Raw genomic sequence first — 15,967 nt, 5'->3', positions numbered from 1 at the left:
ATCCCAATTACTGACTAATTTGGTATATTAAAAAAGAGTCTTATGAAAACAATCAGCACTGGAGTTACTGTTATTTTACAATTTTGCTTGCTCAGCACTTGGAAAGTGAAATTGCTGCAGGCTGTATAGCGGCCGTGTACTTAATGTACTCGCGTTCGGAGTGAATCAGTATTATTTGATTCTAATAAGTAAATGTGCTAATAAAATGCGCATAATAATTAAGTTATTTTAAAACATTTCGCCCATAAATACCGACGCAAATTTAGCCCATACGATTCATGTATCTTAAAATTAACAATTTTTTAATGTATGTATTGCAATACTTTCATGATTCATACACCAAAATATTTCGCATATGCTTGAGCTGAACAAGAAGGTCTAGCCACAAGCTTGAGCGAGTTGCTGCGCACATATCCGCTTTAAAGTGTCTTTATTATCGCTTAACGTGTGGTGACGCGCCTCTTAAATTGCTTTTAGCGCCATCGCAGACAACAAATATACGGTGAACTTTAAAAACGCCCTGGAGGCATGCGCAAAGCGCCCAGCCGGCGAATGAGCTGCGCAAAGCATTCAAGTGCCTGTCTACATATGCACATATTACTTATCTGGCGTATAGAACCTCGGTTAACCATCCGATGTTATTAACTACTCCCACAGCTGCGCGTATCGCATGTACATACATATGTTTGTACAAAGTACGTAAGAGTGCAAAGCGCACGTCAAAATCAGAGTACTATGTACGTATGTACATATGTACAGTTTGTAATATTATGAATATAATCGCAATAAGAAGTTGTCAGTTTTGTTGCCGGCATTTTACACTTCCTGTTCAATTGCCGGTTTCATTTGCAGCTACTACTGCAACGGCGCGGAACACGCGCTTGACATCTACACACTTCTCTTCAGCCACGAGCACAGCTGCAAGGCATACTTGCACAAGTACTTGACTACAAAGCATTGATAAAGTGCGCTTATTGCGTTTCCTTTATGTTTTCTTGAATCTTTATTCGTTTGTGGGTAAATTCCCTATCTACAGACGGCGAATATACCGTTTTAGGCTTTAGAAAAAATTCTATACAAATCATAATGAATATATTTACAGTGCTAACATCAAAAACACTTCCTTGATTTAGCGAATGTCTTTCTTCGCTCTAAGTTTAAGAAAACCCCCATACCACTTCATAACAGAACAGGCTTACTAGCGCGTTACTAAAAACTTACAGAGCAAAGAAATACTCCATTCCTAATTTGTAATAAACAGAAGAATCAGAAGACTTTTAACTGCTGAGACACGCTGTTTTTCCAACAAAATGTCTTCGTTAATGCTTCAACGAAACAGTCGCAAAATACCGTAGAAATAGTATGATCGGAAAGTCTTCATTGAATGAAGCAACTTCGTTAATGATTAAACCTTGTAAAGCCTTATGATGTTAAAACAAAAGACAAAATTTAATTATACTCTGATCACCATTGCTGATCGCTTGGTTCGCTCGGTTAGACTTTTTTATCACGCGTGTTGCTCACGTGAAATCTACAAAGACGGCCGTCCCTGCGCCTGCGCAAGCCAAATCACTTAAGCTGTCGTTGTCGTAATTCGGTGCTTTTTCTCTTTGTCGTCTGTCGTTTGTCGCATGTGCGAATTGCATACGTTTTTATTTTTCTTCGTTGGGCGCAAAGCAGCTGTTAACTCGTTAAATCTGCACGTCAATCGGGAGATCGAATTCATGCGTGTGAGAGATTAAAAGCAAGCGACAAGAAGATTTTTAAATTATTTAATTAAAAGCTGTGCAGGTGTAAAAGACGAATGAGCTTCTACCGATTGTGGACTGAAAATTGTTTATACGTAAATACATAAAAGCAGTGTAGTAACGGTTCAATAACTGTACGAATTAACCAATTGTAAGAAGAAGTAGTGCAATATAAATGATAATAATAGAAATAAAGACATTTTATGTGTATTAATATAATCCGAGTTTGCAACAATAGAACTTACTAAAGATTAACTTCTCTTCCACTAGCTTTCTAAAAAAAAAAACAAAAATGTTCGCCACTACCAAATCCACCATATTCGTTGCTGCCGTCGCTGTAGTACTGATTTGTGCGCTTTCCTCGACCGTTGAGGGCTTGCCATCCATTGGACACTACGGCAAACGCTTTGGTAGGTCTACAAGCACACTTCCACATCTATTATATTTATTATACTTTTACTCTCCGCAGACGCTATGTCCGGTATCGATTTCATTCAAATCTGTCTCAACAACTGCGCCCAATGTAAAAAAATGTTTGGTGACTACTTCCAAGGTCAGACATGCGCCGAGTCCTGCCTGAAATTCAAAGGCAAGGCCATACCCGACTGCGAGGACATCGGCTCAATTGCACCCTTTCTCAACGCAATCGCATAAAGAGTGAGATCACCCAAGCCTGCCACCGCCATCACTTGCTCACTAAGCCGCTGACTTCTGTGCTGCACGCTATCTCTGCTCACCTTACGCCCACGCCATTAGTATTAAAATCACAAACTCGGCGGCGTGGCTGCGTGTGCTATAAATGTATTTGTGTGTATAATTATAATTTTGTGTGAATTTGAACTTTGGCTTCGCTTCGATTGTCTGCGTGACGTACGAATCTTATTTGGGTCATTGCCAATGTGAGCGTCGGCAGCAGCGCTACTTTTACCACTTGCTGAATACGCATCAAGCCAAAAATCACTAAACATAAATTAGCTTATTTATTTTTATTTGTGTAATTTGCATACTATATATTATTGAAATTAATATACATATATTGAAATTATGAACTCAACGAAACGCTTGAAAATGGTTTACAGCATTGATGACCCCATGCGGATCTATGCTAAACCATAAGAGTGGATATAAGGATGACCCACCTAAATACTCCCTAAACCCACGGTAACATAAAGTTCCTAAATAACTAATTTATAGCATTATATTTATGTAATTCAATAGTACCAATTAGTAGTTATATAAATGGATGTGTGTGCTTACTTCTTTATACATATACAGTAGACTAGATGCAAATATTGTAAAACTTGCAACGGAATAACATGAAAGAATTAATAAAAATGATGACATTTCATCTTCCAAATCATATTGTTTTGAATGATTAAAAACAAGCAAGCAAGTAAGAAAGGTATGAATGAAAAGTGCTTTCTAAGTTCGATTAGAACCGCCATATTATATGTCGTAAACATTTTTAGTCACATTCGAATGCCTTATTAGTTGTAACATTTAAGTTATTCCCAATATAGTCACGATCTTTGCCTTTTCGTTTCGTTGTCGTTTTCACCGAGAATAATCTGAATTCCTGTTAATTTACTTTGCATTAAGCTTTCACGTATTCTAATACAGTACGAACTCGGTAATCGCAACTAATAGAAATCTAGGTAGTTGTACTTATTGAGTTTGTTGCACCCAGCGAGGAAAAATATATAACAAGAAATATGACAAATGAAAATCGTTTTATGATATAGAAATCTTATTTTTTTATTCAAAATTTTATTTTTTAAATATATCGGGTTTTATTCCCTATTAAATGCTCCAAAAGACTTTTTTTGTAATAGACTTTTGTTAAGTTAATAACATTTTGATGCTTTGGTTGGAGAATCGCGGTACAGTTAGGTGGAAGACACATAACGGATATCATTTCATCATCACTTTTCATCTCATTGTCTTTAGGATAACACGGGGAGTTATCCAAGACCAATAGGGCTTTTTTGGGAAGTCCCTTTGATTCTAGAAATTCGCGTACCTATAACAATCCAAAAAAATACACATAAATTTTAAACAAAAATTCAATACATTTCGTATTTCTCACATCAGGAACAAACGTATGATGAAACTAGTCTTGGAAAAACAAATAAGTCATCCAAGAGTTCTTGTTAGCCTTGTAGACAACGGGCATTTTTTGAAAATTTTTGAATGCTCTAGGGTTTTTTGCTTTTCCAATGATAAAGAGCTTAACTTGCGAGAAATGTTATTCTTTCCTTACTAACTTTCCGACCAGGAGCAGATTCCTTGAAGCTCACCAACGTTTTATCTGGTATCTGCCTGAAAAACAATCCGGACTCGTCGGCATAATAAATTTGTTCTGCAGAAAGATCAAGCTCCTTGATTTTAATTCTAAAACGTATTACAAATGGGTCGACGGACGCTGTCTTATTGGAAAGGGGAAAGCTTCTTTTTTATGTGGCGGAGGCCATATCGCTTTTTGAAATTAGATACCCAACCATTACTTGCATGAAAACATCCTGTATTTTCTTTTATTTTCTCATGAAGCTTGCGAGCTTTTGCTTTGCCGATACCGACGGATATAGGCACATTTTCACTCCTTTGTTTCAAAAACCACTTGTAGAGAGCATTTTCCATTCTTGGGTATTCAAAAGATTTTAAGGTTTGCCGTTTTCCTGGCCCAGCTTCCATATTTGTGGCATATTTAAGTATACAAGCTTTTTTCTTCTTTATTCTCGTTATTGTCGACTTGTGAACTTTACAATCAATACAAAGAGCTTTTGTCGATACACCACTTTCTAGTTTATCCAAAATTTCAGTTTTTTCTTTAATTGTTAGTTTTATTAATTTTTTTGTGACCACCATGACTTTTACACATAAAACACTACTGGCGCGTTGCAAAATAAACTGATAATGAAAGTCATTTGTTGACAATTGCTCTTAACACACACACACAAACAGTAAAGTCGATAGAGCAACGAATATATAACAAAATATATTGAATATATAACAAAAAAATGCCATAAGAAGAAACCGACAAAAAAAAGAACTGAAGCAAAACATATTTAGATGTAAAGTTGCAGTTATTGAGGACAATATTTTTGAGTAGTTGCACTTATAAAGGTTACAATGCTATGTTTTATAGTGTTGCATGAATCGAGGAGTTGCGTGTATCGAGGGTTGCGGTTACCGAGTTTATACTGTATTATTGAAGTAGGAACCCAATTTGTTCCTTTAATATCTTCCATATAAAATAAATTTAGTGATATTTTGTGGTTTTCATCCGTAACGTCTTTCTTAGACGTTAGTGCAATATTCATGACGCTCCCTTTTTATTCTTTATTATTTTTTTTTGAAAATACCAAAAGTTACGTTATAAAAATGCTATATCTCAGTAACCAATGGCCGACAGGAAATTCAAACACGTACAGTGCAATTTCGATTTCCGCATTTTCGTTTGTAGTTGAGTCTAAGTCTGACAAGAAAAATAAATGAAGGTACCCCTATAACATGCCATAGAATACGATTGAGAAAAATTTAAGCTTAAAAGTCCTTTGCCTTACCAGAATGACTTTGTTTTCAATCGTTCAACAACTATAGCTTCATATTTTTAATACCTTTCGTGACTTTCTTAAAGCTTAAAAAAAGGTCCTCATGAACTGTGAATACAAATCTCATCCAGATCTGCGTATTCTCGCGAGCGTATAAACTACTTTTAAGCATACATGGTGCACAAGTAATAGCATTTGCATTTGCTAGTTAACAGCAGATGGCGCTGCTCATTTCTTTCTGAAAGAAATTAACGGCTAAAATTGTGAGTTATCGTTTACAACCCGACTCAATGCAATTGAAGTTAATAACCTTTTCGTACAGGAGCTAATTGATCAATTAACCGGACTCTGCTCGATTAAAACGCTGATTAAGATCGATTTATGCTACAAAATAAAAATCAACTAAAAATTTTAATTGACTTTTAATCGACTTAGAAATTAAATGCAACTCCGAGACAAAGACCGTATTTGTAATTATATATATGTACATATGTTCTTTGTCTGCAAGTTGTTGACGCTACACAACGTTAGATGTCGCCGCTAAAGATGGCAATTAGCTGATGAAACTTACCAACTTCTTATGAAAAGCAAAAACAAAAATGTGTAACAGTTGATCGGTTATCGAGTAGCCGGCAGTGCGAAGGGCTTCAATTGATTTCTGTGTGAAAAGGTTATAAACAATTCAACTGCAAATTAACAGTCTAAAATTTGGTATTACGAATTTCAACTAAATTTAGTTGAAGTTTGATATAGAGATTTGATAAATAATTAAACAGCACTTTTAAAACATTTTAAACAATACATTGTAGTTTTTTTTTAGTTTTTTTTCAACCTTCACATTCTTAAGAACTTACTTTCTGTCTTGTGTGTTTTAATTTTTTAAGCTCGTTTTCTTTGCTACAAAATAAGTATTTTGTGAAATATAATATTTCTTAATTTATTAATAATATTTATATCAAATATTTAATGTAATTTTTAAATATAATGGGTGATGAAGTTTTTATAAACGAGGTAGGCATTAAACATTTTCCTTCTGTTGCGTTATTCGAGGTATTCTATGTACACTGCTTATAAAAATCACTAAAAATTTAAAATCGCGGTCCATATTATTCAGTTCGTTTTCAAACTCGCAAATAAAATGTATGTATGTGTATCACCTTGTATCACAGCTGTGAACGCATTCAAAAGCGCATTTATGGAGGTGCTCGAAATATACACAGTCAAGCGCATTTCAACGCCTTCGCATTCGCATACGCGAGCTATGTAGCTTCAGCTTTAGTTGTGGTTGATAATACCGAATTTCAGAACATCAACTGCTATGCAGTTTGGTTGCTAATGGTGATGAGCGATATTGCTATTTTTAAATCACTAGTGGTACTCATTTAATATGGGAATATAAGTGAAATAAGTGCTCTGTGGCAATATAGCTATAATTCTGATATTTTATCATAAAATTTTTGTTCTGTTGGTTTCTGAAACAATGTCGTGAAATGTAAAATGAGTTAATAACAGATAAATATTTTAATATTACTTCAAATTATCTTTCAATCTTATTTTTTAAATCAAATCAGATAAGATTTGAATTATCAGCTGATTGTGAATTGCGTAAACTTTCCATGGTTGCCACTGAAAATGGTCTCGCATATTTTCAAGATTGTCGTAAAATAAAATGCATGTAAAAATGAACCGCTGCTTTATGATTAAATGAGTACTACTACTGTGATTTTATACAGAATGATAGAATACAAGATTACGACATTCGTTTACAGTTAGTTTTTTTGGGTTTTGACCGCGACCAAAACAAAAATTTACAAATTGCACGGTGGTACAAAACAATAAAACCAAAACAAAGAGCTGAAGTCAAGGCTAGTGACGATTTTTTAGGTTGACGTATATTTAAAAATATGTACTGTACATAGCATTTCCGTTTTCCATTTGACAATTCTTCTGTTGCCTATTCCCATTCGTGGGTCGTGAACGCTTTAGTCTGTCGTAATCTTGTCTTCTATCATTCTTGATTTTATATTAGTGGTACCATTATCACCCTTCTAAAAATCGTCGAAATTGGTCCCAAAGTTTTCAAGACCGAATATGAGGACCTTAGCGCTTCTAACAAATTTGTTACAGAAAATATAGGTAAGTATCTCATATATTCAGAAGAAATTCAGAGGGAATATGTTTCTTCTAAAAATATGTCTCCCTGCGAAAAATGAGTGAAATCGGGTCATAACTTGCCCTATCTCCCATATATTTAATATTAGGGGTTTCAAACTTTCAATAGACTTTGTACCATATATAAGACGGTTATGTGAGTCAAATTGTGTGTTATATTAGTAAAATTAAATAAATGAATTGCGAGAGTATAAAATGTTCGGTGACACCCGAACTTAGCCCTCCCTTACTTGTTATATGGGACCACTATTGCTATTGCGATCGCAACAAAAAAACTACTGAACTGCTATTGCTACTTTTCGAAATACTATTGCTACTGAACTGTGATTGTGATCGAATTAGAATTACTGAACTGCTATTGCTACAGCAATCGAATTAGAATTACGGAACCAAAGAACGTACTATTATATGTTCTTTGACGGAACTCCTATATATTTGTGATCGAACGCAATTTGCGATTGTAATTCACTGCTATTTACAAAAAATGATCGCAGTTGCTATATGCGATTTTTCAATTACAGTGAAAAAATCATCGATAGTGAAATATCACTCAAGGCTAAGGTTATATTTTACTTGCTTGCTAACCCATAAATAATTCTAATTTCTACATAGATCGATGAATTGTAGCATTTCTTAGAAATTATCGGAAAATAAAACTAATTCTTTCAAGTAGCGCATTTCAGTAGAAAAATTACCATTGTACAATTCATGCCAATATTTAGGGAGAGGGGATAAGGTAATCATAAAGACGTCTAAGTGACCGAACGAAATATAGATATCTACAATCTTAACTATAAATGAAAGCAAATGAGGCAGTGAATTATCAACCACAAATTTTGAATTCACTGGACCCTCAAAGTTAAAAATGAAAACATATATGTATGTACATACATAGTTTTGTAATGTGTTTTTTTCATATTTGTTGTTATTAATAAGTATTTTTGTTATTAATAAGAAATAAATGTGATTTTCATTCTAAAAGAAAAAATATTAGTTCGTAGTATTTGAGAAAAAGCTTGGTAAGTACCTCGAGGCACTTAAGCGAGATTCCTTTAAGTGCCTTTCCCGCTTAAGTGTCTCAAAAGTCTTGCATGTTATGAAGGGGCATTTAAGCGGGGATTACTGTACTAAAATTACACTGCCCCGAATTCGAAATGTATTTAAAAGCCGTTTCGCACAGGAGTTAAATAATAGGGGTGTTTTATTTGACCACCGCAAGGTCATAGCTAAATCACGGACAACTAAAAATCGCTTAAAAATGCAAAGCGGTAAACAAAAGGGATTTTTTTTTTCAAATAAATTACATTATAGCTGAGGGCTCGGGCCCGCATTGCCAACCATGATTGAGCTATGATCTTGTGGTGGTCAAATAAAACACGCCTATTATGCCGCTCTCACTTCGCGAAATTTAAAAGTGGTTTAAGAATATTTTTGTGAATTGCAGCATCGAGAAACTAATTTTGAGGCGATCTTACACTGGAATAAGTTGGAGATCCCTTTACCCCTGATACAAGCTTTGTTAGCTTATGACAAGCCAACATAATTACGTTGGCTAAGTCTTCCATACAAAATAAGCTAATAGCTTAATCTGTTGGTCAAATAAAATACGCCTAAAAAATTAACTGGCAATCAGCTTATGAAACTTACCAACTTCTTATGAAAAGCAAAAACAAAAATGTATAACAACTGTTCGCTTATCGAACAGCCGGCAGTACGAAGGACAAAAAAAATATTTAGAGCACAACTAAGATCTTGAACAGCATGTATATGCACCAGGTCTTTCAAGGAGCTAATTATAATCATATTTAAACAAAATATTATTTATTTCTTATACAGATCTTTTATAACAAATTCATCATATCTTAAGATTCACTGTTTTGTATGTATGTGTATATGAAGAACAAACTGTATGCATTATGTGTGTATACGCTTAAATTTCACTATTTATATTAAATATGTACATATGTATATAATTATTTAATAAAAAAAGAAACAAAAACAATTACATAAAAATTCTTGCACTAAGAAATTGAAGAAAACAAAAATAAGCATTAGTATATATGAGGGTGTCGAGATGAAAATATACTTTTAAAATTTCTTTTGCAACCGCATGGGTCCAAAGTAATATGGAAATTTAAATTCAATGATGTGAGAAATCATTAGCAATAAATGTGTGGATATGATAAACATTATGACACTTATTTTCTAGTGGAAGGCAACAAAGTGACTTAGAGAGGTATGTATGTATGTATGTATGTATGTAAGTATGCACATAAATAGTGAATATTTGCTTTTGAATATAGCAGTGTTGAGATGTAGGAAAATGCAAGAGGGCTATTGGTTCCAAATCTCTAAAATTTTTGTTTGAGAAATTCCTTTAGTTATCATAATGCCCTTATTTTAGTAATCAGCGATAAATTTCAAAATAAAAACCAGCAAATTAAGAAAACGTTTGCCTCATCTCGTTCGTGATTCTGCAATTGAGTTTCGCGCTGCTTCCTATTTCTTCTTGAAATGCAGCAATGTGTCCGGTATTTCGTTAATAAAGTTCTGAAAACATAGTTAGAAATGCCAAATTAGTAAGTAAGAAATCGTATTGTCAAACATTAAGTGCTTCTTACATAAACTGGCTGGTGTCCTACTTCGGGACTAGAATAGTCGGCCCACTTTGTCAGGTCAATTGATGGAATAATGCCGCTCTTGCAAGGCACCCTTGGATTACTAAAGTAATTAAAATATATTTATACAATTTAGAATTGTTGGATAGTATTAATTTTAAAATTAATAAATTTTTTTCGCATTCAGTAGTAACATACATTTCGTGATCTGGCAACACCATAGGATAGATCTGTACTGTGTCGATAAGATCAGTGTTATCACATATGAGACGTGACAGTTTTGCCTTTCGCAATTCCTGCAACTGTTCGGGAGTGAAAGATGATGGTTGGTTTGGGAGCTCATACCAGAAACGGTCACCACGGCGAGAGTAACTCATTTGAGTAGCAATAACGCATGCAAAGGTGGGTCCCAGCATAGAACCAGGTAAAGGCTTCTCAGAAACACCGCCCGACCAGAGGTCAATATCAGCTGGATGCCTTTAATAAACCACATATAAAAACATTCTGTTTGTAACACAAAAGAACAAATGCTCACTTACTCAAAAATACTTTCGTAACGAACAATTGTATCATTTGGCATTGAACCGAACATTTCTTCCCACGAAGTCGAGGTAGGTAAGCCGCAGAACTTTCTAAACTCCATATAACCAGGCAAACCGAACTCACGTCCACGCTGCATGTTAAACGCCACCAAATCCAAACCGAATCGTGCACCCTCCTTCTTGAACAGATGATTCGTTACCTCCTGGGTAATTGAGTCATCCATCGCCTGCGCCACTTGATTCATCAAACCCATGAAATATTCATCCAGCACACCAGCGCGATACAAATCATATGGCCGTCGAATTAAGTCCGATAAACGTTTTGAGGCAATAAATTTATGTGCTTTAGACCAACGTTCCACGGCCGTGGGTAACAACGAATGCCCAAACCGGAAAGCAGCACCAGCAAAAGCATCAATTATACCAGGGTTGACTTTGGAATCATAGCCATCCCAGTAACCATCTTTCTGCAGCACCAAACCGAATTTCTCCATCACCTCCTTGCCCAACAATATCGGCAAGAACTCGTTATAGGTAATATGTTGTACAATAGCAATATTGATGCGACGTGCTTCTTGGAAAATCGTTTCATCATCCCAATGTTTATTTATTTGACCCAATGCAGTCGCTATGCGATTATGTTCGCGCGCCATAAGTGTGTGCATGCATGTTAGCACCAGCTGCTCGTTGACCCGAATCTCGCCTCCTTCAAAGCAAAACATGCTTTTGTTCGGGCGTGTGCATCCCTCATCCGGTATATCGAGCTTCAATGGCAACAGATCTTTAAGCCCATATTCTTGGAAGACGGGATTCATGCGCATCAAACCACCATAGCCGGTACGTAGTTTACGAGCGAATTTCTCCGTTACGCCGTATACAGTGTTGGCATCAATGACACCAGTGAGAGTATTGAACTGTTGGCGGGAGCCTAAAATTAGATATTGAATTACTTCCTTGATACATAGCTCATTTAATATAAAAATGAGCCTTATTTGCTCACTCAGTGAAATCAATATTGTCAGGATTATTATACATATTTGTAATTATAAGAGCGCAAAGCATGTCGGATTATAGTTTATTTATACAACCGACCAACGGAAAAATAAAGCGTTTAAAACCGATAAATTTTCCAATAAACCTGAAACTTTCAATCGTAACAAATACTTACCCAATCGACAACCTGGTCGTGGGGATGGGAATGCCCGCACAAAATCGAGGCATTTGACATTAAAGAGCCGATAGAAGTAGTCATCGTCTGGAACCCGAATTTCGTTGCAATAGGGATGCTTAAGGTGTAAGGGGCGTTTGCAGCACTCTTCCGGATCATTCCGGTTGATAGGATCTATAAGAAAGAGATAAAACTATAGAATTTAAAATAATACAAGTATAAACACTAAACTCACCCAACGGTGTGCCCGTAAGTGTGAAATCATGATCCATAAATTGCCCCCAAGCGATCACCATGACAGTACCAGCGTGATCGTGATAGCCATCATCTGGATGCATTGTACGCGAAACAATACGAGAAATTGGCAATTCGTGTCCAGTAACTGAGATGCGCGGTGCGTTTATGCCATCCGCATATAATGGACCAATTAGACGCTGGAAAGGCGACATGGTGGCACCCCATGTGGGATGATCGATGTTATTGCAGAGACCATCGAAGCGACGATATTTGCCCGGTCGACACTCAACTCCCGCAAAGAAAGGTGGGCACACATCACGTATTAGGGTTTTCGATGTGTCAATAGTGGGCAGACCCTTTTCAATTTCCTCATAGGACAGACCGTATCTGTTGGAAGTACGTGTACAATATTATTCACATATAATTATACATACATATATACATACATATGCATGCCCAATAAGGTCAAATGATATCGATAGTTTGCGAGTAACTAATTATCTAACGAAAGTCCGTGGCTCAAACCTACATACATACCTATGAATACGAGTGAATTTGTTTAACGTGAGTACCTGCCTATTAAGGCCTAACCCCACGTGTATTCAAAAACACAAGCGGATCAATACAATGCGTTGATCAGCGCCCTGAGTTTGCTATGCACCACCAGTACCAATTGGCGTGTGGTATGGACACACCTATGGCACCTTGGTAGGGCCGAGGTCCATCTAAAACCTCTGCCGTGCTTTGGGTCCGGCACCCGGTTGCCATGCAACTCCACACCGAGTAACCAAAGGCCCTCTGCCTGCATTTAGGTTTAGAAACCACAGCCACCACGAAACTCCCCGAAGGGCCGTAACCCAACGAGCAGGCGAAAGCAAAGCCTCCTGGGCTCCTGCTCCCCGTGGCACGAGGTTAAAGTCTCTGGTAAGACCTTGTAGCCGAAGCTACTTCCAGTAGAGCCTTTCCATACTGCTCTGCACTGGTAGACAATTGTGCGTGAACACAATCTTCTAGCACGCATAGATAACAGACTGAGTATCAGTCATTAGCATCAGTCTAATTATCTATTTGTGCATGTTCGAATTTTATTCGCCTCTTACGACAGGCATACCTTGCCTCAGGTATATTCTGGACCCAAACCCGCAGGGTCATTGAGTTTAGTCGCCTCTTACGACAGGCATACGTACAAGGTAATAGTCACTTTAATCCTTTAAATAATGTTTTGGCTAGCCGTCTTAATTAGCTAATTTAAGATTAATGAATTACGAAATGATTATCTTATTGTCACAAGTACAGACCAAATACAATGTCTGTGCAATTGCTATAGATCTAATGTTATGTCAAAACCATATCAATGTCAGTATTTATATTATATTATATTATATAAATATGGCGCAGACGCGCTCCTTCTATTATTTTGGCCATAGCCATGTGTATTACGATTTATTATTGCCAGTAGTGTCATTAAACAATTTGTCTGAAATGACAGCAAATGCTCCAACGCATTAGCACAGTTCTACTAAAATACCTCCCACAATAATGCATTTTCCTACCACATAACGCATTTTCTCTAAACAACAACTTGCTAAACCTCTACTAGACTTCTGAGTCCAGAACTGCATAAAGCTAAGGCCAATCGCAATTTTTTTTTCAAATTCTAATTCATGCGAATTTTTTCGCAAACTCTTTTTGGCAAATGATAATAGCAGTGGCGAGCCAAATTACTATTCCGTTTGCACACGCAGCACCGCTGCCTAACTGTGAATGTTGCAAAATTATCAAATTAACCCAGTTTGAAGTGTGGCCGGCAACTGACCGTTAAGTAGAAAATATTCAATTAACCGCATCCTAATATAGTCATATAAAAATAGAAGATAATTAAACAGAAAATACGTGGTCTTACCGTCAATGAGCATTAATCGTTAAAAATAAAAACTTTATATTAATAAGAGAGACATGTGCGACTTTAGTATAAACCTATCAGAGACCACTGAGCACCACAGTTAGTATATGTAATTTCATTATTTGGGTTTTAGTTGTTAGTAAAACGTAATTTGGGATCATAGAATTAATGAACATTTTAAATATACTAAGAACTATTTGATTACATGCTGAAGCGCTTGTCTAAAATATTTCTGATATATAAGTGTAGTATATTTATTATGTAATAAATTCATTAAAATATAGTGTAATTTAGTATTCTTATTAAATTTATTCTAACACATATTTGCATTACTTACGTCCTCGCTAACTGTATGGAAATATCCAGCAGCAGCTCACCGACTGTTGCCAATTCCTCCGTTTTCCAATCCCCTTTCGGCTGCGAGACATCTGTAATTCAAAAATATTTTATAATACATATGTATGTAGACATGTAGTCTTTTAATTAAATTTCGAAAATACGTACATACAGTATCCCTTCGAATGTAAACACCAAAATGATTATATTTTTCAAGCAGTGAAATTAATCGCTTTGATTGCTTTTTTATTTCGCTTATGGGTATATTGCATTAAAAAAATTAAATTTATATGTTGTACATTTGAACTATTTGTTGCAAAACACGCGATCATCTGACAAAGACAAATATTTAACAACGACAAAAGTATGGATACCCCCGTGTATTATAAGGTTAGCTTATAAATAGAGCTTTAATAATTAGTGTTGGCATTTTTAGCGTTAATTACAGCCAAAAGACTTTGAGACATGATGTCTACCAAGTTCAGAAAAGGTATATGATTCTGGTATAATTTTCCAGGAGTCCTTCAATCTATTGAAAATACTTAATAAGATTTAAGTCGAAGGAATGGACAGGCCATAGTAGGCACACTGTCGATTTTTGATCGAAACATTCTTCCTAACCCAACTTGTATTTTGGGCTCATTATCCTGCTGGTATATAAAGTTTCTTCCAAGTCCACTTTTTGTGCTGAGGGCTCTAAATTTGTACTTAGCATCACTCCGTAGGATTCTCCCGTCATTTGCCTTCGATTAATACCAGATTAAATACAGATTATAGCTACAGCAACCCCAAACTAAACTATTTTCCTATTTAAATGGGAAATATTGCCACAGTTTACATACTTTTGTTGTGTATAAATCTTCAAAAAGTCTTCATTCTGCAAGCGAAACGAAATCTAACGTTAAATATCATACCATTATTATTTGGTAGCTTATCGTATCTATTAATAGTACGAGTATGTGCAATTTTATTTTGCTGAACTCTTGAAACAAATATTCAAATAATAGCAAAAAATGTGGTGGGGTATCCATAATTTTGTCGGATACTGTATATAGTCTTATTGTGGGCTATAACACTTTGACTTTGAACTAGAAACACAATTAATGGAAGTTACGCCAACTACTACTCTTTAATCCGAAACAATGCTTATATTAATATGGAATTAGGTTTTTTAAGAGATAATTTCTGTGATTCTTTCTGATAATAAATAATTATCACATTTTGAAATTACATACATTTACTATTTCCTCCGGCAGAAAAGAGTCCGAAAATCAAAACATAAAACAAAGTCATCCTTGAAAAAAAAGTTGCACCAAAATGCCATAAGTAAAAAACCTGAGTTATTCGACTTTCGAAGTTAGCCTCCAAAATCGAAATACCTTCAAAGGTCGAAGGTGGTGTTATTCCTTACTCAATTATCGCATTTTTGGTGGTTTTCAACATAATTTTTGTATGGGAGGTGGGCGTGGTTATAATCCGAATTTTGGACTGTATATGGAAGTGCCTGAAGGAAACGACTCTAGAAAGTTTCCTTGATATAGCTTTACCAATTTAGGAGATATGTATAAAAAACTGAGTAGGGAGAGGGGCCACGCCCACTTCCCCAAAAAAATTACATCCAAATATGCCCTTTTATAATGCGTTCCGTCATACCAAATTTCACTTCCATAGCTTATTTTACGGCTTAGTTAT

General features: G+C 35.7%; 2 protein-coding genes across 3 annotated transcripts in view; one reads left to right on the top strand and one right to left on the bottom strand.

Moving 5' to 3' along the window:
- Positions 1-1,739: 1,739 nt before the first annotated feature.
- Eh_1 (eclosion hormone) lies at positions 1,740-3,105 on the top strand. 2 transcript variants are annotated; one of them, XM_011194300.3, is made up of 3 exons: positions 1,740-1,899; positions 2,019-2,158; positions 2,218-3,105. In XM_011194300.3, the coding sequence occupies exons 2-3, from the start codon at positions 2,041-2,043 to the stop codon at positions 2,400-2,402; spliced, it is 303 nt and encodes a 100-aa protein (XP_011192602.1). In that variant the 5' UTR covers positions 1,740-1,899; positions 2,019-2,040; the 3' UTR covers positions 2,403-3,105. The 2 variants fall into 2 exon arrangements, with proteins under 2 accessions (XP_011192602.1, XP_054091365.1); XM_054235390.1 differs by having other exon boundaries at positions 1,741-2,158.
- A 6,561-nt stretch (positions 3,106-9,666) lies between these two features.
- Positions 9,667-15,967, bottom strand: part of Pxt_5 (peroxidase) — a 40,123-nt gene continuing 33,822 nt past the window's right edge. Inside the window, exons 4-10 of the mRNA XM_011194303.3 lie at positions 14,277-14,367; positions 12,035-12,423; positions 11,800-11,973; positions 10,629-11,559; positions 10,288-10,566; positions 10,093-10,192; positions 9,667-10,021 (exon numbers count right to left, since the gene is read on the bottom strand). Of these exons, the coding sequence (XP_011192605.1) occupies positions 9,971-10,021; positions 10,093-10,192; positions 10,288-10,566; positions 10,629-11,559; positions 11,800-11,973; positions 12,035-12,423; positions 14,277-14,367 (2,015 nt within the window). The 3' untranslated portion in view covers positions 9,667-9,970. The remainder of the gene's footprint in view (positions 10,022-10,092; positions 10,193-10,287; positions 10,567-10,628; positions 11,560-11,799; positions 11,974-12,034; positions 12,424-14,276; positions 14,368-15,967) is intronic.

The sequence above is a fragment of the Zeugodacus cucurbitae genome, chromosome 2 (assembly GCF_028554725.1).
Source record: "Zeugodacus cucurbitae isolate PBARC_wt_2022May chromosome 2, idZeuCucr1.2, whole genome shotgun sequence".
NCBI lineage: Eukaryota > Metazoa > Arthropoda > Insecta > Diptera > Tephritidae > Zeugodacus > Zeugodacus cucurbitae.
Note: the sequence above shows the minus strand (reverse complement) of the source record. Positions and strands in the feature narration are given on the sequence as shown.